The following is a 27,648-nucleotide window of genomic DNA, read 5'->3' as shown; positions in this document are numbered from 1 at the left end:
CAGCATTCTGAAACACATGATACCTCTGTTTATGGTAGATGATTTGTTTCCTTTCAGGATCAATTTAGGGATATTATTTTTTCTATGCATCTGTTTATATTTTTCATTCTAGCTATCTTATTTATATTATTTATATTTTTAAATTAGGAAAGTTATTTTGTTCCTGTGTGTGTGTTTAAACAGGGGTTTTCTGGAAGCAACCTCATGTCATCCTATCAGAAACATAAATGAAAAACTGATTGCTGAATTGGGCAAAGTTTTCCCTCTAAAAAGGCTGAAGTGTCCTTTCACTTTACTGCCAGAGGGAGGTTCCACTGTTTTCCCTTCCTGGATCCGAGACATTCTATCAGCTGCCTTTTGGATAAGTCTTGGGGACAGCTCAAATTCTGAATCCCTGACTGGTGGAACAGCACAAGATATGGAGGATTTTATAGTGTCATTTTCAGAACTTAGCCTTTCCAAGGCTTCCAAGGATCCTGGGAGAGATGATAAGGAAGAAACTCCTGAAGGAATATATGGCCTGGCCAAGGTTTGCCTTATACCTTCTCTCCTAGTTCATGTTCATTCAGTCATCCAAGCACCAGACTTCCTTCCAGGTTCTCTACACGTCCTCAGTGGACCTGTCTTTAAGAAGTGCCATATTTTGCCTTTCACAATGCCAGCATTTCATGAGACTTTATTTATTCTTGCGTTTAGTGAAATCCTGAAGGACACCTATCTTCAGTTACTATTGGATCATCTGAAGGCCATTCTAGATCATCTCCTGACCCACACATTGCTGGAAGGCTCTAAGCTGAGCAGTTCAGTAGAATTTGTCCTTCAACCAACTGAAAAAGATTATGTGATTTATGTGAAGCCACATAATTTTGGCCCAGATGATGCCAAGGGTCTCATTATTGGGTCTGTTACCACATTGGCTTTGAGCACTGTACAATGTTTTGTGTGTGTGTCTATGAACTTGGACTTGTTAGCCATGCTTGTCTGGGGCATCTCTGATTGGAGAATGTTATGGACCTTTGATAACCGTTTCCTGAAGAATTTTGTACCTGGAAGAATGGAGCCCTTTAAAAGTTATTCCCTGTATCCTCCATGCTATGTGCATGATATTAGTTTTTGGTTAGATGAGAAGAAAGGTTTTGATGAACTAGAGTTTCACACTGTGGCCCGAGCAGTGTCCCAGGACACTATCATAGCCATACAATTCCTTAGTCGTTTTCAGCATCCAAAGACTGAACAAGTCAGCCTTTGCTATAGATTGACCTATCAGACTTGTGATAAGGCCCTCACCCAGCAGCAAGTAGCATCAATGCAGTCCCAGCTTAGGAAAGAGATTCAGCAACGACTGTATGTGACACCTCGGTAGTTTAGTAAATACATTCCTGTGGTGTGATCCTTCATGCATGATAAAAGACCAATTTACAACCAGTAGCCCTTTCTGTAATGTGTTTTTTTTGTCGCCTTTTACCTTGTGATTATAGCCACTGTTGGTTCACCCTAAATATATCTGCAGCTCTCTCACTTAAATTTACAGACTGTAGTATTATTGGTAATTTTTGGAAGTTGTGCAGTGTTTTGGTCCCAAGTAATGACTAAGAAAATAAATAAAACAGCATCTTGCACTTTAGTTTTTCTGTTGCTGAAGAGGCAGTAAAACTTGGATGTCTCATCATATATATTTATGGATGTATTTATCACACTGTCAGTCCCTTTTCTCTTAACTATTCTATCATCTCACTAAATCAAATTATGAGAGTGACTTTTGGAGTTAGACCTACATTTATTAGCTTCAGTAAGTTGTAAGTGATCCATAATTAGTATTTGGTATTATTGTTATTATGCTATTATTTTCTCATCATCATCATCATTTTTATACTGTGGTTGACTATTACTAAAGTAATAGAAGTAATAAGTATCAGATTTAGGATTCACACTTGGGTTTGTTTGACTCCTAAAACCTATGATTTTTGAACTACTTTTTTTTTTTTTTAAAGATTTATTTTGTTTCTTTCCCCTTCCCCCCTCTTGTCTGCTGTCTGTGTCCATTCACTGTGTGTTCTTCTGCGTCTGCTTGCATTGTCAGGCAGCACCGGGAAACTGTGTCTCTTTTTTGTTGTGTCATCTTGCTGGGTCAGCTCTCTGTGGCACCACTTCTGGGCAGGCTGTGCTTTTTTTCATATGGGGTGGCTCTGCTTGTGGGGCACATTCCTTGTGCGTGGGGCACCCCTACCTGGGGGCGCCCCTGCAAGTCATGGCACTCCTTGAGTGCGGCAGCACTGTGTGTGGGCCAGCTCACCACATGGGTTAGGAGGCCCTGGGTATCGAACCCTGGACCCTCTATGTGGTAGGCGGATGCTCTATTAGTTGAACCATGTCTGCTTCCCTGAGCTACTTTCTGTTACCTGAGTTCTCCTTCTCTAGTCTTCAGCTGTAACCTCTCAATTGTGATTTAACTCTAGGGAAACGGACTTGGACCAGTGGTTAGGGCGTCCGTCTACCACATGGGAGGCCTGCGGTTCAAACCCCGGGCCTTCTTGACCCGTGTGGAGCTGGCCCATGCGCAGTGCTGATGCGCGCAGGGAGTGACTTGCCCTGCCGCGCAGGGGTGTCCCCCGCGTAGGGGAGCCCCACGCACAAGGAGTGCGCCCCGTATGGAGAGCCTCCCAGCGCGGAGGAGAGTGCAGCCTGCCCAGGAATGGCGCCGCCCACACTTCCCATGCAGCTGAGGACAACAGAACAGAAGCGGACAAAGAAACAAGACGCAGCAAATAGACACAGAGAACAGACAACCGGGGGAGGGGTGGGGATTAAATAAATAAATAAATCTTTTTTTTAAAAAAATTGTGATTTAACTCTAAACTTTGCTCCCCTAAATACTGGAGCCTTCTGCTGTAGCATCTTTAAGGTGCACTAGGAGAGAGGCTCAGTGCAGGGCTCTGCAGAATGGGGTATACTCTAACATGAATTAATATATGTTCCTGTTGATTAGCAGTTCAGCTCCACAGATTGGAATTATATTGTAAACTCTGTGAAGAAAATAACTGTCTTATTCATTCTTGTGTTTGGAGAAAGGTATGTGGGAAGGTAAGAGTGGAAGCAAAGAGACAAATTAGGAGGTTATTGTAGTAATACAAGCAAGAGATGATGGGACCTGGACCAGGGTAATGAGAAGTTGTTGGACTGGGTAATATTTAAAGGATATGCTGTTGAATTAAATGTATATGTGTGTAGGAGGGGAATGGGAGAGGAAAAAAAACAAGTAGCATCCCTAAGTTTTTTTTAATAAAACAAATCAGTTTTATTGATATATATTAATAAAGCATACAGTTCATCCAAAGTGTACATCTGAAGTGTACGATCAGTGGTATTTCGTATAATTGCATAGTTGTGAATTCATCACTTCAGTCATTATTAGGACATTTTCATTATTTCAGTAATAATTAAAAAACAGAAAAACAAGGATATTCCTCACCTCTCAATCTCTCTGTTTCCCGTGCTGTACATGGCTGCTATTTCTGGCTATTCTTGCATAATTATTTGTTTATTAAGCAGTTTTACTGAGCTATATTCACATACCATATAATCAATTCAAAGTGTATAATCAATGGCTTTTTAAAAAATTCTGTTAAAAGTCCTTTATTGTAAAACTGTAAAACAGAGAAATAGGTTGAAAGAAATTACAAGTTTTGAAAGAGAATGCAAGGGCAGATTAGATCTAATATAATCAATTATAAAAAATAACATAGAAACCTTTATAAATACAAATAATTCTAATATAATAGAAATTAATTATAACATAATTCAATTTTATATTACAGTTCTAACTATTGGATATAATCTCTAAGAATGAAATAAATCATTGGTTTAGTTATTTAATTTCCATTTAGGCCATAATTCTTTCCAGAAAATCAAATTCCTATTTGGGAATTCTTTACATCTTATTGGAATCAATTACAGCAGATAACAATTTGCCAACTCATAATTTTATGAGGCAAAAAAACTCAAAATTTTGTTCAACAGTAGTCATGCTAAATCATTATTGATCCTGATAGATTATTTAATTAAAGAGTACGAATAAGAAAGGGTTAAAGAAAAATGATATATCAAAAAATATACCTCTTCTCCAGTCTTCCTCAATGAAAAGCAAGTGTTTATTTTGTATGAAAAAAAATTACAAAATATTGATCACAGGAACAATTTGCCAGTTGCGCTGAGTAATTATTATTCATATGTATAATGTTGTTATTTTACATTTATCTAGTCTACTCCAGCTCTTTTTTTGTTACTATTTGCATGGAATACTTTTTTTCCAACCTTTCACTTTTAACCTGGTTGTGTCCTTATTTCTGTCTTGTAGACAACATATAGATGGCTCATTTTTTAATCTATCAGTCTATATCTTTGACTAGGTAGTTCAACCCATTAACATTCAGAGTTAATTACTGTGAAGACATTACTTAATCCATTGATTTTGTCCTTTGTCTCTCTGTGTCATATCGTTCTATTGTCTGTCTTCTGATCTTTTAGTTTACCCTTAATAATCTTCTTTTTTAACTCTTCTCAAAATCTCTTGTCCTTGTTTTTTCCTTTCAGGCTGTGGCACCTCCTTTAGTATCCCTGCAAATCTGGTCTTTTGGTAACATATTCTATCAGTTTTTGTTTGTGAAGACTTTGAACTCACCTTTATTTTTGAAGGACAGCTTTGCCAGATAGAGTACTCTTGGTGGGCAGTTTTTCTCTTTCAGTTTCTTAAATACATCATACCACTTTTCTTCTCTCCTCCACGGTTTCTGATAAGAGATCTGGACTTAATCTTATCGAGTTTCTCTTGTATGTGATGCTTTGTTTTTTTCTTGCTGCTTTCAGAATCCTCTCTATCTCATATTTGTCATTCTGAATGGCGGGTGTCTTGGGGTAGGTCTATTCAGATTTATTCTGTTTGAGGTATGTTGTTCTTGGATATTGATATTTATGTCCTTCATAAGGGTTAGGACGTTTTCAGTCATTATTTCCTCATATATTCTTTCTGTTCCTTTTCCATTCTATTCTCCTTCTGGGACACCAATAATGTGAAAGTTTGTGGGTTTCATGTCATTCAGTTCCCTGAGACCCTGTTCTATCTTTCCCATTCTCTTCTCTTTCTGTTCTGTCTTTTCCAGCTCAGATGTTCTGTCTTCAAAATCACTAATTCTGTCTTAAAGCAATTAAAATCTGCTTTATGTGCCTCTAATATATATATATTTAAAGATTTTAAAAAATGTATTCCCCCACCTTCTGGTTGTCTGCTCTCTGTGTCCATTCACTGTGTGTTCTTCTGTGACCGCTTCTATCCTTATCAGCAGCACCAGGAATCTGTGTTTCTTTTTGTTGCGTCATCTTGTGTCAGCTCTCCGAGTGTGTGGCTCCATTCTTAGGCAGGCTGCACTTTATTTTGTGCTGGGCGGCTCTCCTTACGGGGTGCACTCCTTGCGCATGGGGCTCCCCTACACGGGGGACACCCCTGCATGGCACAGCACTCCTTGTGTGCATCAGCACTGTGCATGGGCCAGTTTCACACGAGTCAAGGAGGCCCGGGGTTTGAACCACGGACCTCCCATGTGGTAGGCGGAAGCCCTATCCATTGGGCCAAGTCCGCTTCCCTCATATATTTTTAATCTCATCCATCATGTCTCTCATTCCCATAAGATCTGTTACTTTTCTTTGCAGGCTTTCAAATTGTTCTTTCGGGGTTTGAACCACATACCTCCCATGTGGTAGGTGGATGCATATCCATTGGACCAAGTCCGCTTCCCTCTAATATATATATATAATACATTACTTTTTTTTTTTTTTAGGTGCTGGGGCCGGGAGTGAACCCGGGACCTTGTATGTGGAAAGCTGCTGCTCAACCACTGAGCTACACCAGCTCCCCTCTAATATACTTTTAATATCATCCATCATGTCTCTCATTCCTATAAAATCTTTTCTTTGCAGGCTTTCAAATTGTTCTTTATGGTCTCCCAGTGTCTTCTTAACAGCCTTTATTTTTTTAGTCATATTTTCTGTAAATTCTTTGAAGTGATTTAGGAGAGTTGTGTGATTATCACTAATTGTATTAAATTGTATTAAATCCTGTATCTCTTCAGGATATTTGGTTTGTTCTTTTGACTGGGCCATCTCATCCTGTTTTCTAGTATGGCTTGTAATTTTTTGCTGACATCTAGGCATCTGAATATGTTGGTGAATTTACTCTGATGGCTAATTTCTCTTTCTTGCCTATTGTTTTTTTCTCCCACAGTTCTTCTTTGATATTTGGTTCAACTTATTCTCGTCTTTAAAATTGCCCAGCTTAAGTTTTCAAAATCGGGCCAGGGACTCACTGTTGAGGTACAGATTTTTCTCCCAGGGGTTGGATACAGAGAGTGCAATGGCTTTGTCCATGCAGTTTCCAGACCGGTCAGCAGATGGTGCTTGTCAGCGCACCTTTCCACAGAGATATTTTAGTCTCGGCTTTCCCGTGTTCCTGTGTTGAATCTCCATATCCAAGATGCAAAGTAGGCTCTGCTGATTGAATTCACTGAAGAAAAGCACCCCGAACTCCCCCTCCCTTTTCCCTTGAAACAGCTGACAGGAAGATGTCTGTTCCCCTTTCAGCCAGCTGCAGTGAGCGAGGGGTTTTACCCCAGCTGAATATCTTGGAGGTGGGGGAGGGGAGCTCTTCCTGGCTGCCAAGGGGGCTTGGTAACTCACATTTGTTGTTTCAGCTTCTTTGTCTCTTTGTCTCTCACCTTCCTGTGAGTTGTGTTGCTGTCCTGGTCTGCTGACCCCTAAAGCAGGTCCCTTGGAAAAATTTTTTGGGGGTGGGAGAGGGGAGCCCTTCCCGGCTGCCAAGGGAGCTTAGTAACATTTGTTGTTTTGGTTTCTTCATCTCTCTGTGTCTGACCCGCCTGGGAGTTGTATAACACTGTCCTGGTCTACTAATCTTCAGAGCAGGTCCCTTGGAGAACTTTTGGCTCTTTATCTGTTGTTTCAGCTCTGCCTGTTAGTCCACTGCCATCCTCCCACACTTCAGGATCCCTAAGTTTTTGACCTGAGCAGCTGGGAGAACAGAAGTGTCATTAAGTGGGATGGAAAAACTGGTATGGGAATAAATTTGGGGAGTGGAGTAAAGAATTCAGGGATCTCTTAGGCACATGTGTTTTGGCCTTAGCTCTTTGCATAGACTGTAAATTAACTGAGGGAAGGTAACATGATTTACACTTTTCTTCCATCCCCAATATTGCCTGGTCCGTGGATGAAGTTGCATTTGAGCTGGATCTTAAAACAAGGGCAGGGATCTGACAGGACAGGATAGTTGAAGAGGAAGGATGTCCATTCAGCCAGAGGGTATACATGAGCAGAGGAGTAGATAAGGGAACATTTGGGGCACTGTTTTAGTTGCTGCTAAAGCAATATACAAGAAATGGATTGGCTTTTCCAATGGGAATTTATTAGGTTAAAAGCTTACAGCTCTGAGGTCTGTTGAAAGTGTCATCAGAGATGCTTTCTCACTAAGCTGCAGCTGTGGGTGATCAGGCACACAGTAGGGCATAATGGTGGCATCTGCCAGGCTCTGCTTTCTCTTCAAGGCTCCCTTTCTCCCTGAGCTGCAGTTATGGGCAGTCAGGCTTATGGCAGAGTCTCACCCCTCTCCTCTGGGCCTCCTTGCTTTCAGCTCTGTCTGTGGCTTTTCTCTCTCTTGAGTTCATTGATTTCAATTTGTGGAGGCTTCTCTCTGTCTCTGCAGCGTTTTTCTGTGTCTGTGACTTTTTATTCCTCCATTTATAAAGGACTCTAGTAAGACGGTTAAGACCCAGCCTGGGTCACAATATAGTCAAAGGCCCTTAACTGAGGTAATGTTAGCAAAGAGTCCCATGTACAATAGGTTTATGTACACAGGAATGGATTAGCTCTAAGGACATGATCTTTTGGGGTCTCCACCCAGCTTTCAATTGTCACAGGCACTTTTCAGGGAAGTAGTCTAGTAAGTTGGAATGTAAAGTATGGGAAAGTAGAGATAAGATTGGAAAAGTAGGTTGGGGCTGGGGTTGGTTCATAAAAGGCTATGAATGCTAGAATGAGGAGTTCATACTTTTTTTTGTCAGGTAATAGGAAATGTCTGGTAATTTTTTTTTTTTTAAGATTTATTTATTTCTCCCCCAGCCCCTCATTTTGTGCTCTCTATGTCTGTTTGTTGTGTGCTCATCTTCCTTTTAGAAGGCCCCAGGAACTGAACTGGGAACCTCCCATGTGGGAGAGAGGTACCTAATCACTTGTGCCACCTCTGCTCCATGCTTTGTTGTGTCTCATTACGTTTTCCTCCTTGTGTTGCTTGTTGCATCATATTGTTGCGCCAGCCCATCGAGCCAGCCCATCGTCTTCTTTAGGAGGCTCCAGGAACCAAACCTGGACCTCCCATGTGGTAGGTGGGAGCTCAATTGCTTCAGCCACATCCAATTCCCTGGTGATTTTTGATTAAGGAAACGATATAGAATAGTGCTTCAGAAAATTAATCAGACAGTGTTCACAAGATGAATTTGAGATGGGAGAGCCCTATAAGGATACTATTGTAGTACCAGGTAGAGACAGGGGTGGACAGGCCAGCACTGGAGTAAAATGTAAAGGAGGGGTGGATTATGACATGTGGCTAATCTGGGGTGTCTAAACATGGTAACAAATGATTGCACATGGGAATTGAGTGATATGATCAATCTCCATTTTGCATACTTGGGAGTTTTTAGTAGGAAATTAGAACTTTCTGGGACCCAGTCAAGTCCAGTGTTCTCTCTGTAAACTTGTTTCAGTTATTGGTACAGAATTCTTTGGGTGGTGGTGTAGAGCTTTGTGACTGGAGGACTGGGGGAATGGGCAGAATGTGAGGAACAGAAGAATGACTCCTGAGAGTCATAGGTATGATATCAGCAACACGCCTGTATGAAAATCCTTGGGACCTTCCTGGTAGGAAGAGCATGGACTTTTGTACTAAGACACATCCTGGTTGGAATATGTCTCTGTCATTTGCTATTAAATTTTAAGCAGATAAAATTTGTAAAATACCTACTATAATGCTGTAGCAGCAATGACTGTGATTGTTGTTTGGTTGCATTTGCTGCACAGAATTTCTTCAGTCTTTCACTTTCTTCTTATTCTATACTCTGCCATTACTACTTTGCCTTTCGGAAGCTACAGGCTTCTCTCACTCTCACCAAAATACTGAGAGAGCAAGGGGTCAAAGTGATCTGTTAGGGACCTCCACTTTGGTAGGCAGTGGTGCTATGAGCTTTAACTGAATACCTCACTTTGTAGAGTTGTTTAGTCACTTTATATTTGTGCTTACATTTAAGTAGTGGAGCTGGAGGACGGTTTTAGCAGGCGAATAGAGAATATTAAGGTGAAGGCAAGAAAGTCTGAGGGAGGAGTGCCCAGAGTTAGCAGTGTGTAGGATAGTTTTGATGATGAAAGTAAAGCCTAAAGTCCTATTTTTTTCTCTGCTGGGAATTTGCCCCAACGGGACAAATAGTACAATAATTTGGGCTTGTCTGCGCATGTCAAGGTCTTTTGTCCCTCGGCGGACACCGTTTGCCAGCCGAAGCTCTGTCTCCGTGCTCCTCGACTTCGTGGGCTGCTGGATTCCACCTGCTCTTCCACGCTGGCCATGGCTAGCCGAGGGGCCCGGCAACGCCCGAAGGGAAGTGGCAGTGGCGTCGGGGACACGGCCTCGGCAGCGGAGAAGCTGCGAGAGCTGCTGTGCAGCCGAGAGACTGGCGCCGCGGAGCCCCGGAGCGAGTACGTGTGCGGACGCGGCGGGGGCGTGGCCGGCGGGCGGGCGGCGCGCTCGGGGCTGCCCAGGGAGGGTCGCGCTTCGTCGCCTCAGTCGGATCCTTCTGCTTTTCCGGGGCCGGTCAATGGTGTGCTCTTTGCCTCGCCTCGAATCCCTTCTCTCTGAAGGAAACCTTGGAGAGCGGGTGTGTGATGCCTCTGGCCCAGGCCTCGAGTGGGCTGGCATTGTCGGGCTTGAGTTGGCAGAAATTATGTGGGACACTTTGGCGAGAGCAAAGAGGGAGGGTACCGTCTACTGCTGTTTCTCGCTGCTTCCTTCATTCTCCCAGGAGCTCCCGCCCCCAAACCGCCAGCACCTGCAGCCAGCTTTCCCCAAGCGCAGGGGGCTACAAGTTAGCCTTACAAGAGCTGTTAACACATGGAATTGGAGGTTTTGCACATATTAGGTCACTACATATTTGAACAAATGGGCGAATGAATAAAGCCATGGAAATTAATGACCTTGTTAAGAAAAGAAAAGGAGAATGACAGTTTTGTTGTCTTCGAATCATTAGTTGTCTTGGGATAAAAGAGCGTCCTAGATGTAAGGAGCTAAAGTGTAAGAATTAATTTACACTTTTAAAAATGGAAGGAGTGATTAAAGTCATTTCTTTCCTTATTCATTGTACTCAGAAAGAATAACTATTGGTTATCTTCTTACCTGATGTCCCTTGCCCCTCTTGTCCATTACTGCTTGTTTTAGTCCTTCTGGTTAGCAGGTCCTTCCTGATTTTTTTTTTTTTTCCTTCTGAGCAGTTTATCTGGGAACAAAGCAGGACAAGTTTGGGCACCAGAAGGATCTACTGCTTTCAAGTGTCTGCTTTCAGCAAGGTTATGTGCTGCTCTCCTTAGCAACATCTCTGACTGTGATGAAACATTCAACTACTGGGAACCAGTAGGTGATTTCTTTAAAGTTTTATTTTATTCTTGATTTGGCTCCTTGGGACCTTGTTACCATTCAGGATAAAAATAAAAAAGTATGACAACTAGTAAAATTATTTTCACTTTTATATTCTAAACTGATGATTTGCCTACTATTGAAGGTGTGGGGAGTTTGGCTGGCTTACTCAAAGCTGTAATTTGTAATTTCATTTAAAGTTTTAAAAATAAAGTAATGCCTGAAGATGGTTTTTAAAGCTAAAACTACTACAAAACTTAAATGAAAAAGAGCAGTTTCCTGCCCCACTTTCATGTCCAAGTTTAACTGCCTACAGGCAACCTCTTTGTTTAAACCCATTTAGCTATTTTTCTGTTTACTAAAATAAACAGTTCTGCTAAATAGCACATTTGTATTGCTCTCTCTTGATTTATAAATTTGAGACACTATTTGTGAAATTTTTACTATAGAAAATTCAAAAGTAAGACTTATTGATCACATTTTGTGTCAAGAAAAAAAATCAGAAAAAATGCTTGGTGTAGGTAGTATAAGAAAATATGGGATTTAGAGTCTTTATTTTGGCTAATGATTATTTTTAAAAAGATAAACTTCAAACTTCTAGTATTAACCGAACAGTTATCTTGTAGAATCTATAATGTCCTAATATTTTTCATTACGTATCATTTAGATTCTTTTCTCATCTCTTGGCTGCAAATCTTGCTGAGAATTTCAGCATTTTTTGGTACCTTTTTTTCTTATATTTTTACTTAGAAACTTCATATGTATCTTTCTAACAAGGATTTTTGATCCATGTAAACCTGAACCTATCTGTTTTCCATTGTTTTGTTTATATGTTTTAGACACACTACCTCATCTATGGGAAGGGGTTCCAGACTTGGGAATATTCTCCAGTTTATGCCATTCGTTCTTATGCTTACCTGTTGCTTCATGCCTGGCCAGCTGCATTCCATGCAAGGATTCTACAAACTAATAAGGTAAGGGCAGGCCAAAAGGGAAGCAATCACAACTGATCTAGGGGTGAGATTCTGGAACACTTTCAAGGGAAGGACAAAAGAGATTGTTAGTTGGGAGGGGGGAACTCTTTTTGAAGAAGAATCAGTTTTTCATTCATTTATCAACTAACAAGGGTTAACAAATCAACTTTCATTTAAGAGACACTGTGTTAAATGCTGTGAATGTAATAATGACCAAGTCCCTGCACTCATGGAACTTAAAATTTAGCAGGAACGATGAACATTAAGTCATTATAAAAGTGGTGGGTTTTATGGAGGAAAATTACAGTGTGCAATGTTAGGAATTAACTGGAGCCTAATCTGATTAGTTTTCAGAAATTCAACTATGATGTGTTGTGGTGTGGACTTCTTTGGGTTTATTCTTTTTAGAGTTTGCTCAATTTCTTGAATCTGTAGGCTCGTGTCTTTTGGTAAAATTGGGAAACCATTCTTTTTTGAGTACTTTTTCAGCCCTGCCCCTTTTCTCCTTTCCTTCTGGGACTTCAGTGTTAGATCTTTTGTATAGTCCACAGGTCCCAGAAGCTCTGTTCATTGCCCGCCACCCCCCCTCCAGTTTTTTCTCTCTGTTGTTCAGATTGGGTAATTTGTATTGTTCTATTTTCCAGTTCACTGATTCTTTCCTTTCTAACCTGCATTCTGTTGTTGAGCCCATCCATTGAAATTTTAATTTTGTTTAGTGTAATTTTTCAGTTCTAAAATTCCATGTGGTTTTTCCATATATCTTCTTTTGCTTTACTGATTTACTGAGACTTTCTATTTCTTCATTTGTTTCAAACAGGTTCTTAATTGCTTGTTGAAGTATTTTTGTGATGGCTGTTTAAAAACTTTGTCACATAATTCTAACATTTCTGTCATCTTGGGGTAGCATCTATTAATTGCCTTTTTCATTCAGTTTGAGATCTTCCTGGTTCTTCATATGACAAGTGATCTTCAGTTGAAACCTGGATATTTTGAATATTATGTTATAAGGTCTGAATCATATATTTGGGCCCAGGATGCTTTTTCTGTGCCACTCTGCTTCTCTGGTTCTCATTTAAACCTCCTGTTTTAGCTGGCTTCTTTGGACAGTGCTCTGGCAGGGGAACTTGCAGGGACTTAACTTTGTTACTGCAAAGTAAGGGTAGAAGTATAGGCTTCCCCCTTGGCCTCTGTTGATACCTGTGGACCTCCTCACTGCTGCGGGGTGGGAGTGGGAGTTCTAGCTCCCCTCCAGGCCTCTGCTCATTCCTGCCTGACCAGCAGATATAGGAGTAACTCGTTACTGCTCCGTAAGTGGTTTCCACTGACAACATGGTGGTGGAAGGGTCTTCTTACTGCTAGGAAATGGTGAAAGTCCTGTCTCGCTACTAAGTCTGCTCTAACACCCCTCTAACAGGGAGGGATAGGGATACCTCTTCACTGCCAGGTGGTGGGTGTGGAAGTCGATGCTCCCCAAATGGTGTCTGCTGACACTGAAGGGGTAAAGGGTGGGGGGGTCTTACCACCCATTAGAGATAAAAGTCTGGCTTTTTACTGGATCTTTACTGACATGGGTGGGGGATGGAGGTCACAGTTTTTTTCTGGGGTGTTGGCTAGCAGAGAGTTGTTATTGTCTAAAAGTTTTCTATCTTGCTAGGTCGCTGTTGTCTTGGTCCTTTGACCAGAGAGATCAAGGATTTGTTAGGGCATTTTCTTTTTTGTCTGTACCCTCTGGTGATTTCAGATTGCCATCTTCTTGAGCTCCAAGTGGAATATACAAGATAAAAAGAAAACTCAGGGAACTTACCACCTTGTTGTTCTTTGAGTTCCAAAGTCCCTAGTCAGTCTGTTTTCTCTTTCCACCTTTTGGAGTCATTTTATGTTTGTTTTGTATATAATGTCCAAGGTTTTTACTTGTCTTAGCAGGAAGAACAGGGGAAAAGTATGACTAGTCCATCTTCCCGAAAGAAGTCCTGAGTAGAGAACTGAGTGATATATAGGAGTTGTCTAGATAAAGAATGGGGAAAAGAGAAGAAATTGGGAACAGCCCTCTAGGCTAAAGACCCCAAGGCTGAGAAGAAGACCAGCTTGACCTTCTTGTAATGGTGTGATACACGAGAGAGCGAGCAAGTGGTGGAGTGCGTTAGATGTGACTAAAGGGGTAGGAAGAGGCCTGGCAGGCTCTAGTAAGGAATTAGGATTTTTAAAAAAATGTTCTTTCTCCGAAGAGCCTTTGAAAGGTTTTAAACAGAGGAGAGATATGACTGGATTTATACTTAGAAAGATCACTGTAGGTCTAGATATGGTGAATGGATAGAGGGAGTCAGGAAAGGATGCTGGAATGACACTATAGAAGGATTTACAATAGTCTAGACGAGTGATTGTGAGGCTCAAACAAGAGGGTAGAGGTTGCAGGTCAGGTGATAAGGGTGTGCGCTGGTGCTAGGCTGCCTTGATTCAAATTCTGGATCAGCTAGTTGTTTGTTATGTGACTCTGGCAAGTTACCCAACCTCTCTGTGCCTCGGTTTACTCATTCTTAAAATGATCAAAGGAATTGATGCATGTCAGTTATTTAGAACAGTCCCTGACATATTAAGCACTCAGTAAATGATGGTTAATATAGGTGTTAAAGTAGTGGCTGTGGAGATGGGAAGAATCATATGGAATTGAGAGATCTTTAGAAAACAGAGTTGATGACACTTGGTAATTGACTGGATTTGGGGGATGAGGGAAAAAGAGACATCAAGAGGAATGAGTTGCAGGTTTCTAACTGGAACAACAGGGTGATAGGATGTCATTTATGTAATGTAGGGGATGTGAGATATGAGAATGTAGGGAATATGAGATATGAGAATGTAGGGGGAACAGCAAGGTTGGCAGGGAAGATGAGTTCACTTTGGACATGCCAACTTTGAGATGCCTGTGTGGTACCAACTGGAGATACTGAGTAAATTTTTATAAATGGGTTTAGAGCTCAGAAGAGAGATCTGGGCTGTAGATACTCATTTAAAACTCATGAGCATATAAAAGTTATTGAAGCCATGTGCATGGATGAGATCATGTAGGGCAGGCATGCTTGACCTGGGGGTCTCCTGACCCTCTGGGGTATTGGGTGGCATTACAGACAATCCATGAATTTGGATGGGAAATAATGATATGTTTATTTGCATTAGTCTCTAATTAAAATGTAGTATTTCCGGCCATTGTGAATATATTTTAACAGTAGTCTTGACTGTACCCATGACTTTCATATTACATTACAGAGATTGCAGCTACTCCAGATCTCATTTATGCTCATTACTACTTAGAAATTATAGCAGTTATCAGATAAGTCACTAGATCTTAATTTAATGATTTTATAGAGAAGCACATCTGTCATTATCACAAATATTATTTCAATCTGTATTTCAATCTGGTTGTTTTCCTTCATAGTCCTTAATTTATTTTATGTATTTAAAAACAGTATTTTGAGGAGGTGTCCAGCTATTCACCTACTGCCCTAGAGGTCCCAAATAAGAAAAGGTTAAGAACCCTTGACGTAAGGAAAGGTGGTTGAGCTCTTAAAGAGAAGGCCTGGGACAACGTTTTGAGAGTCTTCAACATTTAATATTTGGATAGTAGAGAAGATGAGAAGTAACCACAGCAGAGGAAAACAAGAAATGAAAGAACTACTTAGGTAAATTTTACTTCTTTTAGCACATGGATGCTGTTTCAGAGTCTGATCCAAGCCACTAGGTTTGAGGTAATCAGAACTTAGTCAAGGTAGCCCCTGTAGAAAGTGACAGAACACTGTCCCTCCCTTCCCTACTTAGTATCTCATTTGTGGTTTTTTGAACTTGTCAGAGGAAAGACATGGTTGATACAGGACTTGTGTATATTGAACCTCTCTCTCTTATGAAAGACTCAATAGAGAAATAACAGTATGTATTGCTTAGAGTTTTAAAAAATTTCCACTTGAGTATCTGTTGTCACTTCAAATTTGACATATCCAACCTAGAATAATATAAGTAACCTTAGTAAGAATATTATAAGTAACCTAGTTACTTATATTAGTAGTGACAGTGGCATTGCTGAACTATTCCTTAATACAATTATTATATTATTAATGTGTGTTAATTTTTAACTTTTTAGATGTATATTTATAATCTCAGTTAGATGTGGAGTCCTCAGGTGTTCTAAAATTATCTGTATTTCTAACAGCATCTACATAGTATTCAATGATAATAGATTTTCAGTACATTCCTTTAAAAACTTTTTATTTTGAAATACTTTCAAACTTAAAGGACAGTTAAAAAAAAAATCACAAACCCCATATTGAGAACGCCAACGTACCCCTAACCCCCCAGATATCCAGATCTACCAATTTTAATGTTTTGCCATATTTGATATATCTTTGTCAGTGTATCTCTCCGTCTATCTGTATATCAATCCATTTTCTGAACACTTGAGTGAATGTTGTATAAGTTATGCCCTTGAACACTTAATACTGCCATGTACATTTTCTTAAAATAGTGATATTCACCTATGTAACCACCTTAAATGCAGCCATTAATTCAAGAAATCTAACATTGATAAAACGTTTACAGTCTATATTCCAATTTTTTTCCATATGTTCCAATAATGTCCCTTTGAGCCTTTTCTTCTCTTGCTAGATCCCAGCTAGGATCATGGATTGCATCAAACTGTCATCATCTCTTTAGTTGCATTCTCTCTTTTTTTTTAATGTGAAAACATATATACAGCATAGACTTTCCAATCTCAACCACTTTCAAGCATACAATTAATGGGATTAATTATATTCACAAAATTGGGGAAGCAGACTTGGCCCAATGGGTAGGGCATCCGCCTACCACATGGGAGGTCCGCGGTTCAAACCCCGGGCCTCCTTGACCCATGTGGAGCTGGCCCATGTGCAGTGTTGATATGCGCAAGGAGTGCCATGCCACACAGGGGTGTCCCTTGCGTAGGGAAGCCCCACATGCAAGGAGTGTGCCCCGTAAGGAGAGCTGCCCAGTGCAAAAGAAAGTGCAGTCTGCCCAAGAATGGCGCCACACACATGGAGAGCTGACACAACAAGGTGATGCAACAAAAAGAAATACAGATTCCCGGTGCCTCTGATAAGGAAAGAAGCGGTCACAGAAGAACACGCAGCGAGTGGACACAGAGAGCAGACAACTAGGGGAGAAGGGGAGAGAAATAAATAAAAAATAAATCTTAAAAAAACGAAAAGGAAAGACAGTTTTGCCTGATATAGAATACTTGGTTGGCAATTTTTTTTCTTTTTTGCTTTCAGTACTTTAAATATGTCACCCCATTGCTTTGCCTCCATGGTTTCTGATGAGAAATCAGCATTTAATTCATTGAGGCTCTTTTTATGTTACCTTTTGCTTCTCATTTGTGGCTTTCAGAATTCTCTAACTTTGGCATTTCACAGTTTCATGCTGCAGCATGGGTCTATTTGGTTTTATCCTATTTTGAGTTTGATGAGCATCTTGGGTGTGAATATTTATGTCTTGTTAAATTTGGGAAATTTTCATCCATTATTTCTTTTACTATTTGTTTCAGTTTCCTAGGCTTCTCAAAGCAATACCATGAAATGATTTGGCTTAAGCAATAAGAACTTATTTTCTTACAATTAGAGGCCAGGTAAATGTCCAAATCAAGATATCATTAAGGCAGTGCTTTCTTCCTGAAGACTGGTGGCCATAGTCCTTGGCTCCTCTGCCATATGGCAGGGCACATCGTGGCATCTCCTGGTCTTTCCCTTTTCTTTCAGGTTTTGTTGATTTCAGCTTCTTGCTTCTGTGGCTTTTTTTCTTCCTTTCTCTCCTCATTCTGTTTATAAAAGACCCCAGTAAGAGGACTAATCCTGAATGAAGTGGGTTACAACTTAACTGAAGGAGCCTCATCTAAAGGTCCTACTTAAAATGGGTCCACACTCACAGGAATGGATTAACTTTAAAAACATGTCTTTCTGGCATACATTGAACATCAAACCACTGTAATAGTCTCTCTTTTTCTTTCTCTCTTGCTTCTCCTTCTGAGACTCCAACAATGGTATATTGGTATGGTTGATGGTATCCCACAGTTTCCACAGGCTCTCTTCACTTTTTTTCATTCTTTCCTCTGTGGTAGGAGTGCTCTTTGACCTGCCTTCAACACTCAGGGTAAATTCTGTGACAATGTTCCCCTCAGGCCACCATCAGTCAGATTGGGCCAGACATACATGTGCCAAGTATGTGAACTAAGACCACTCTGCTCCCTGTGCAGCTGGAACCAGAGTGTGGACCAGCTCTTCACCATGTGGGGAGGGGTAGGGGAAGGGCCAGCAGGGAGCAGGAGATCCTACCACTTTTAAGTAGCCTTTTTCTTTTTCAAAAAAATTTTATTTATTTATTTAAAAATTTATTTATTTGAAAAAAAAATTTTAAGATACATGGATCACAAAAAATATTACATTAAAAAAATATAAGAGGTTCCTATATACCCCACACCCCACCCCACTTCTCCCACATCAACAACCTTTTTCATCATTGTGTCACATTCATTGTATTTGGTGAGTACATTTTGGAGCACTGCTGCAAAATTTACATTGTAGTTTACACTCTCCCCCAATCCATTCAGTGGGTTATGGCAGGATATATAATGTCCAGCATCTGTCCCTGCAATATCATTTAGGACAACTCCAAGTCCCAAAAATGCCCCCACATCACATCTCTTCTTCCCTCTCCCTGCCCTTAGCAACTACCATGGCCACTGTCTCCACATCAATGATACAGTTTCTTTAATTGCTAGAGTCACAGTAGTTCTATAGTAGAATACCAGTAAATCCACTCTAATCCATATTTTATTCCTCCATCCTGTGGACCCTGGGATGGTGATGTCCACTCTACCTCTAAATCGAGAGGAGGCTTAGATCCCACGTGGTTGATGGATGTAATTCTACTGCTTTATAGGCACTCTTGGTTCCTTGGTGTGGTGGTTGACCATCTTCACCTCCCTGTTAGCTGATCTAGGTAAGTCCAATGCACTGGAGAGTAGGAGTTGCAACTCTGCTGAGGCTCAGGGCCCAGCTGGCACATGGCCAGTCCAGAGATTCAGGTCTCCTGAGTATACACCAACCCTAGTGTCAACCACAGGTTTAGTAAAAGTGACAGAAGAGGCATGTGTAGAAAGGCCACATCTGAGTCCAACTCCATCACACTCAGGAACACAAATTACAAGTAGGGCCCAATGAAAAGGCACTGAACTCCAGAGCCATCTGCCATGACCATAGAACCTGTGTGTCTCCATAGCCCTCAGGAGCACCAGTACCTGGGGTTGTATCTACTTTGGCTGTCTCTTGGATCCTGCTGAGACATGCTTAAGCGTGACCCCTCTGATGAACTCCTGACTCTTTTGAAGACTCTTAGCTATATAAACTCATTTTTATTCAAGGTCTTTTTCTAGTTGCTTCACCAGCTAGTGATCAGTAGTAATCCCTCGGTGCCAGGGAGGCTCATCCCTGGGAGTCATGTCCCATGCTGGGGAGAAGGTAATGCATTTACATGCTAAGTTTGGCTTAGAAAGTGGCCACATTTGAGCAACATGAAGGCCCTCAGGAGGTAACTCTTAGGCACCCTGCAGCTCTAGGCCTAGTTGAAATTTCAGTAGCCTTTTTCTTGATTCAATGCTTACCCTGTTACTGAAATCCTTTAACTGTTTTCTGAGCTTTGAGAAAGATGTTTCTGTCAGTTCTTGCTAGTTGTTCAAAGCTTCTGTGGGGGGATGGAGCCCTGCAGCATCTTACTCTTGAATGAGGTGGGTTTTGGGTCCTCCTAGCACATTTTTTTTTAATGAATCAGTTTTATTGGTGCATATTAATAAAGCATATAATTCATCCAAATTTTACAAACAGTGGTATTTGGTATAATGAAATAGATGTGTATTCATCACTTCAGTTATTATTAGAGCATTTTCATTATTTCAATAAGAATAAGAATAAACAAAAAACAGACAAACAAAATTCTTCACCTGTCTATCTCCCAATGCTACCCCTTCTATACATAGTTGCTGTTTTTGGCTATTCTTGCACAATTATTTATTTACTTATTAGCAGTTTTGTTGAGATATATTCACATGCTATATAGTCTTTCCAAAATGTAATATCAGTGGCTTTTAGTATAATCACAAGGTTGTGGATTCATTGCCACAAAAAATTTTAGAACTATTTCATTACTCCAACTCCATATCCCTTAACAGTCCTTCCCCAGCCTGCATAACCATTAATCTAATTTCATTTTTATAAATTGACTTATATTTACATTTTATATAAATGGACTCATACAATATGTAGTATTTTGTGTCTGGTTTCTTTCATTTAGCATGTTTGTTTTTTGGTCTGTTATTTTTTATTTCTCTCTCCTTGCCCTACCCCCCCCATCGTCTGCTGTGTCCATTTGCTGTGTGTTCTTCTGTGTCTGCTTCTACTGTCAGTGGCTCCAGGGTTCTGTGTCTCTTTTTGTTGCATCATCTTGCTGCGCCAGCTCTCCTTGTGTGCAGGCTGCACTTTTTTCACACTGGGCAGTTCTCCTTACGGGGCGAACTCCTTGTGCGTGGGGCTCCCCTATGCAGGGGATACCCCTGCGTGGCACGGCACTCCTTGTGCGCATCAGCACTGTGCTGGGCCAGCTCATCACGTGGGTCAGGAGGCCCTGGGTTTGACCTCCCATGTGGTAGGCAGATGCTCTATCCGTTGAGCCAAATCTGCTTCCCTTGATCTGTTATTAGCATCTTCTGTTCTTAACATACATTTGTTCAGCTTGAAAGGAAAATGTTCTTATATATGCAATTTTACTCATATTCTTCTTTCACATGTGGTTTTACTATGCTATACAGTTCCATGTTACATTTTTTAGCTTTTCCTTTTGTAATATACATGACCTTAGACTTTCCCTTTAAACCACTTTCACACTTACATAATAGTACTGCTAGTTACAAATTTTATGCTGAGCTTTCACCTTTTCTCTTCATTTCCAAAGATTAACACATGTCTTCTTTACCAATTTTTTTCTGGTGACCCATATTCAAGTTAGTAACTCCAGGAGATTATAGAATATATTTAGTTCATAGTAGGACAATCATATAGTATTTGTCCTTTTGTGTCTGCTTGCTTCACTCAACTTAATGTCCTCCAGGTTCATCCATGTTGTCCATATGCTTTACAACTTCATTTCTTCTTACAGCTGCATAATATTCCATCGTGTGAATATACCACAGTTTGCATCATTCATTGATGGACATCTGGGTTGTCTCCAACTTTTGGCAATTGTGAATAATGCCACTATGAACATCAGTGTGCACATGTCTCTTTGTGTCACTGCTCTCAGTTCTTCTGGGTATGTACCCAGTAGTGGTATTGCTGGGTCAAAGGCAAATCTGTGTTTAACTTCTTTAGCAACTGCCAAACAGTCCTCCACAGTGCTGTACCATTCTACATTCCTACCAACAGTGTATAAGCATTTCTATCCACATCCTCTCCAATACTTGTAGTTTTTTTTCTTCTTTTTTTTGGAAGTACCAGTACCTTGTACATCAGAAGCAGGTGCTCAACCACTGAGCTACATCTGCTCCCTTTGTCTTTTTTTTTTTAAAGATTTATTTATTTATTATTTATTTCTCTCTCCTTCCCCCCTACCCCCAGTTGTCTGGTCTCTGTGTGCATGCGCTGTGTGTTCTTCTGTGACCGCTTCATTCCTTATCAGTGGCACTGGGAATCTGGGTTTCTTTTTGTTGTGTCATCTTGTTGTGTCAGTTCTCCACGTGTGCAGTGCCATTCTTGGGCAGACTGCACTTTATTTTGTGCTGGGTGGCTCTCCTTACGGGGTGCACTCCTTGCACATGGGGCTCCCTACACGGGGGACACCCCTGCGTGGCGTGGCACTCCTTGTGCGCATCAGCTCTGTGCATGGGCCAGCTCCACACGGGGCAAGGAGGCCTGGGCTTTGAACCATGGACCTCCCTTGTGGTAGGCAGATGCCCTATCCATTGGGCCAAGTCTGCTTTCCCCCACCCTTTGTCTTTTTAATAGTGATCATTCTGATAGGTGTGAAAGGATATCTCATTGTAGTTTTTTTTTTAAGATTCATTTTTATTTTTATTTCTCTCCCCTTCTCCAGCATTGTGTGCTTTCTATGTCCATTTGCTGTGTGTTCTTCTGCATCCACTTGGATTATCAGGTGGTACTTGGAAATTGCATCTTTTTGTTGTGTCATCTTGCTGCGTCAGCTCTTTGTGTGTGTGGTGCCACTCCTGGGCAGGCTGCACTTTTTTCGCTTGGGGTGGCTCTCCTTGAGGGGCACACTCCTTCTGCGTGGGACTCCCCTGTGTGGGGGACACCACTGCATGGCATGGCACTCCTCTCGCACGGCAGCACTGTGGGTGGGCCAGCTTGCCACATGGGTCAGGAGGCCTTGGGTATAGAACCCTGGACCTTCCATATGGTAGGCAGACACTCTATCAGTTGAGCCATGTCCACTTCCCTCATTGTAGTTTTTTTTAATTTTTATTTTTTTATTTCTCTCCCCTTCCCCCTCACCCCCCAGTTATCTGCTTTCTGTGTACATTTGCTGTGTGCTCTTCTGTGACTACTTCTATCCTTATCAGTGGCACTGGGAATCTGTGTTTCTTTTTGTTGCGTCATCTTGTTGTGTCAGCTCTCTGTGTATGCGGTGTCATTCTTGGGCAGGCTCTACTTTCTTTTGCGCTGGGCATTTCTCCTTATGGGGCACACTGCTTGCGTGTGGGGCTCCCCTACGCTGGGGTCACCCCTGAGTGGCTTGGCACTCCTTACGTGCATCAGCACTGCGCATGGGCCAGCTCCACACGGGTCAAGGAGGCCCGGGGTTTGAACCACGGACCTCCCATGTGGTAGGCGGACGCCCTATCCATTGGGCCAAGTCTGCTTCCCAACCTCACTGAAGTTTTGATTTGCATTTTCCTAATCACTAGTGACGTTGAACATTTTTTGCATGTGCTTTTTTGCCATTTGTGCATATTCTCTTTTTTTTTCTGGTCCTTAAATACTTTAATAAACAATAATAGTTTGGGTATAACATGGAGTTCATATTTCAGAGCAAGTAAACATGATGGTCTTTATACAGGAATGGTAAGGTCTGTTTCATGTTGAACTTCTTTCCAGTGTAAATCTGTTTCTTTATAACTTCCATTTTTTAACTGACTTTTCAGGATTTTCTTCTGGGCCTTACATTTTCTCTGCCTCCCTTTCCAAGTTGTCTGCTTTTAAAGCATCAGCCAGTCTCGACCTTGCTTTTTTTACTTTCCATGCCTGTTTTCCTGACATCATTGTAAGTTACCTATTGTCTGCTTAAGGGTTCTGTGGGACATGAATACCTGGTTCTACATAATCTTCAGAAATGGTATAGGTGGGCTCAGGCCTGGTGTGACATTATCTGGCAATAGAATGGCTTACATGCTCAGCTAGACTGCCTGGTACAATTATTTGTAAGGCATTTGGAAAATCCAGGGTACTTAGTTATTCCTTCATTGCTGTAGGCCTGGAGTCCCTCTAGTCTCCTATACCAAGATGTCTGTTGTGGCTTATCCAAATTCTCCTCTGATCACATTTCCAGGATGCAGAGTACTTTTAGTAACAGGCCTTGGAAATATGCAGCTGGTCATTCTTAAAGAGAGGGTAAAACATGAACCAGTTACGTGATGTTGATTCTTCCTTGAACTCGGCATTGTATTTCTTTTGGAATTCCCTAGGAAAGGTTGGTTTGAAAAACCCCCACTGTGTCACAGTTGTCTGTCTCCATTACAGACCTGAGCTGTGGAAAGCCTCATCTCTCCTGGAAAATTCACTGACTTCCTCCTCTGATTTGCTTTTATGAAATTAGAGGTTTTTTAAATTTGTATGTCTTCTTCAGAAAACTGTTTATTCAAGTCTTTTGCCCATTTTTAATTGAGTTATTGTCTTTTTATTGTTGAGTTGTAGCATCTCTATATATATTATGAATATTAAACCCTTATAGGATATATGATTTCCAAATATTTTCTCCCATTGATTGGCTGCCTTTTCACCCTTCTGACAACGTTCTGTGAAGTGTAAAAGTATTTAATTTTGAGAAGGTCCTATTTATCTATTTTTTTCTTTTGTTATGCGTTCTTTGGGTGTAAGGTTCAAGAAACCACTACCTACCGCAAGGTCTTTAAGATGTTTCCCTACATTTTCTTCTAGTAGCTTTGTGGTCCTGGCTTTTACATTTAGGTTTTTGATCCATTTTGAGTTGATTCTTGTATAGGGAGTGAAATAGAGGTCCTATTTCATTCTTTGGGTTATGGATATGCAGTTCTCCCAGCACAATTTGTGTTAAGAGACTGCTTTGTCTCATTAACATGGATTTGGTAGGTTTATCAAAAACCATTTGGCAGTAGAGGCAAGAGTTTATTTCTGGACTCTCAATTCTATTCCACTGATCAGTGTGTCTGTCTTTATGCCAGTACCATGCTGTTTTGACCACTTTGGTTTTGTAGTATGTTTCAGGGTCAGTTAGTGAAGTTCCTCCCACATTGCTCTTCTTTTTTAGAATGCCTTTGACTACTCAGGTGCACTTTCCCTTTCAAATGAATTTGGTAATTGCCTTTTTTATTTCTGTAAAGTAGGCTTTTGAAATTTTGATTGGTATTGCATTGAATCTATAAATCAGTTCATATAGGCTTGACACCTTCATTATATTTAGTCTTCCTACTCATGAATAGAGGATGTCTTTCCATTTTTTAGGTCTTCATTTATTTTTTCCAGCAAAAGCTTTGTAGTTTTCTGCATATAAGTCCTGTACTTCTTTGATTAAATTGATTCCTAGGTATTTGAGCCTTTTTCTTGCTATTGTAAATGGAATTTCCCCCCCTGATTTCCTCTTCAGATTGTTCAGTACTATTGTACAGAAACATTCACTGATTTTTGCATGTTGATCTTGTATACTGCAACTTTGCCGAACTCATTTATTAGCTCAAGTAGCTTTGTTGTAGACATTTCAGAATTTTCTAAATATAGGATTATGTCATCTGCAAACAGAGTTTTACTTCCTCTTTTCCTATTTGGATGCCTTTTGTTTTTTTCTTGTCTAATTGCTCTAGCTAGTACTTCTAGCACAATGTTGAATACAGTGGTGACAGTGGGTATCCTTGTTTTTTTTTTTTTTTTTAAAGATTTATTTTTATTTAATTCCCCTCCCCTCCCCCAGTTGTCTGTTTTCTGTGTCTTTTTGCTGCGTCTTGTTTCTTTGTCCGCTTCTGTTGTCATCAGCGGCACGGGAAGTGTGGGCGGCGCCATTCCTCGGCAGGCTGCTCCCTCCTTTGTGCTGGGCGGCTCTCCTTATGGGTGCACTCCTTGCGCGTGGGGCTCCCCTATGCGGGGGACACCCCTGTGTAGCACGGCACTCCTTGCGCGCATCAGCACTGTGCATGGGCCAGCTCCACACGGGTCAAGGAGGCCCGGGGCTTGAACTGCGGACCTCCCATGTGGTAGACGGACGCCCTAACCACTGGGCCAAAGTCCGTTTCCCGGTATCCTTGTTTTATTCCCAATCTTAGAGGGAAAGCTTTTAACCTTTTCCCATTGAGTGTGATGGTTGCTGTGGGTTTTTCATATATGCCTTTATCATACTGAGGAATTTTCCTTCTATTTCTATCTGTCAAAGTGTTTATATCAAGAAAGGATGGTGGATTTTGTTGAATGCCTTTTCCGCATCAATCGAGATGATTGTGTTTTTTTTCCCCTTCAATTTGTTAATATGGTGTATTATACTAATTGATTTTCTTATGTTGAATCACCTTTGCATACCAGGAATAAAACCCATTTGGTCATGATTTATCAGTCTTTTGATATGCTGTTGGATTCTATTCGCAGGCATTTTGTTGAGAATTTTTGCATCTGTGTTCCTTAGAAAGATTGGTCTGTATCTTTTCTTGTAGTATCTTTATCTGGTTTTGTTATTAGGGTGATGTTGGCTTCATAATATGTCTTGGGTAATTTTCTCTCTTCAATTTTTTGGAAGAGTTTAAAAAGAACTGGTGATAATTCTTCTCAAAATGTTTGGTATAATCCACCTGTGAACCATCTGGTCCTGGGCATTTCTTTGTTGGGAGATTTTATTTTTAGGATTTAGTCATTCATCCATTCATTCATCCATTTATTTATTTATCTCTCCCCACCACCTTCCATAGTCTGATCTCTGTGTTCATTTGCTGTGTGTTCTTCTATGTTTGCTTATCTTCACTTTAGGTGGCACCAGGAACCGATCCTGGGACTTCTGGAGTAGGAGAGAAGTGCTCAGTCTTTTGTACCACCTCAGCACCTGGTCTGCTGCATCTCTTATTGTCTCCTCTCTGTGTTTCTTTTTGTTGTGTCATCTTGTTGCACCAGCTCATTGCTTGGGCCAGCACTCTGTGTGGGCCAGCTCTCTACTCAGGCCAGCTCTCTGTGTGGGCCAGCTTGCCTTCACCAGGAGGCCCCCGGGAATTGAACCCTGGACCTCCCATGTGATAGACAGGAGCCCAGTCGCTTGAGCCACGTCTGCTTCCCTATTGGGAGATTTTTGATGACTGATTCAGTCACTTTAAATGTGATTGGTTTTTTAAGGTCTTATATTTCTTGTAGTGTCAGTGTAGTTTGTTTATGCATTTCTAGGAATTTGTCCATTTCATTGAGGTTGTCTAATGTGTTGGCATACAGTTTCCCATAATATCCTCTTGTGATCCTTTTCTATTTCTGCCAGCACATTTTTAGTGAATAAATCTGGGTGTGTACTGGGTCATTTTATTGAACTCTTTTTGGGATTTTTTGGTTACAATGATTAAAATGGAAAGTATTTCCAAGTTATATGGCATATATATTAATTATAGTTGTATTTAAGTAGTGCTTAGTTGAGAAATTCAATGTTCTTAAGTGTACCAGTATACTATAATGTAAAAGCTACTTTATGTAACCCTATGTTATTCTTAAAAATTAATGTTCTTTAATTATAAAATTAATCCAACCATACTACAAAAGTTTGAAAGGAAAAATATTTATCTAAATTGCACCAACCTCATATAGCTACTTTTACCGTTGTATTATATTTATTTCCAGTCTTTCATATGCATATAGTTTCCATAGCTATAACTCTGATATATAAATAATAAGGTAGTATGCATTTTCATGTAATCCTTTGTAATAATCAATACCTGTCACCTTTTTTGTTGTTTAAGAAATGCTTATTGAATGAATGAGCATCATATTGTAAGGATTTTTCCACTGTCTTCATAACCATAATTTAACATCTATATAATATTCTGTGAAATAGAGGTAGCATAATTTATTTAACCATTTCCTTATAATTGGGCATTTTGTAGTTTTTGAAACATTTTCTATTAAAATCAGTGCTTCAATTGACATTTTCATGAACAGAGCTTTCCTCCCCACTTTTTTTTGCGCTGGGCGGCTCTCCTTATGGGGCACACTCCTTGCACGTGGGGCTCCCCTACACAGGGGACACCCCTGCGTGGCATGGCACTACTTGCATGCATCAGCACTGCGCGTAGGCCAGCTCATCACACAGGTCAGGAAGCCCTGGGTTTGAACCTTGGACCTCCTATGTGGTAGGCGGATGCCCTATCCGTTGGGCCAAATCTGCTTCCCTTTGTAGTTCTTGATACATACTGTTTTTCAAAATGATTTTACCAGTTAATAATGTCATTAAGAACTAACCAAAGTGGTTTCATTTTAGGAATTTTTGTAACTTGTTTCTGATTTTTGATTTTCACTCTGGTTTCTTTCAGATTCTTGTCTTCTACTTTTTGCGGTGTCTCCTGGCTTTTGTGAGCTGTATTTGCGAACTTTACTTTTACAAGTGAGTATATAAGTTTTGCTTCTAACAGTGCTATTAGGAAGTCCAATATAAATT

At 40.7% G+C, this 27,648-nt stretch overlaps 1 protein-coding gene across 6 annotated transcripts in view; it reads left to right on the top strand.

The window, feature by feature from the left end:
- The window catches only part of ALG9 (ALG9 alpha-1,2-mannosyltransferase), a 151,902-nt gene that overhangs the window by 3,154 nt on the left and 121,100 nt on the right, over positions 1-27,648 (top strand). For 3 of the 6 annotated variants that reach the window (XM_071212329.1, XM_071212328.1, XM_071212326.1), the window contains 4 exons: positions 9,569-9,801; positions 10,591-10,729; positions 11,572-11,706; positions 27,524-27,594. In XM_071212329.1, coding sequence (XP_071068430.1) covers positions 9,671-9,801; positions 10,591-10,729; positions 11,572-11,706; positions 27,524-27,594 — 476 coding nt within the window. In that variant the 5' untranslated portion in view covers positions 9,569-9,670. Of the gene's footprint in view, positions 1-183; positions 3,340-9,568; positions 9,802-9,834; positions 9,981-10,590; positions 10,730-11,571; positions 11,707-27,523; positions 27,595-27,648 lie in introns of those variants that run through there. The other 3 variants (XM_058289119.1, XM_058289118.2, XM_071212327.1) reach the window with 3 other exon arrangements.

This window comes from Dasypus novemcinctus, chromosome 27, assembly GCF_030445035.2.
Source record: "Dasypus novemcinctus isolate mDasNov1 chromosome 27, mDasNov1.1.hap2, whole genome shotgun sequence".
Lineage (NCBI taxonomy): Eukaryota > Metazoa > Chordata > Mammalia > Cingulata > Dasypodidae > Dasypus > Dasypus novemcinctus.
Note: the sequence above shows the minus strand (reverse complement) of the source record. Positions and strands in the feature narration are given on the sequence as shown.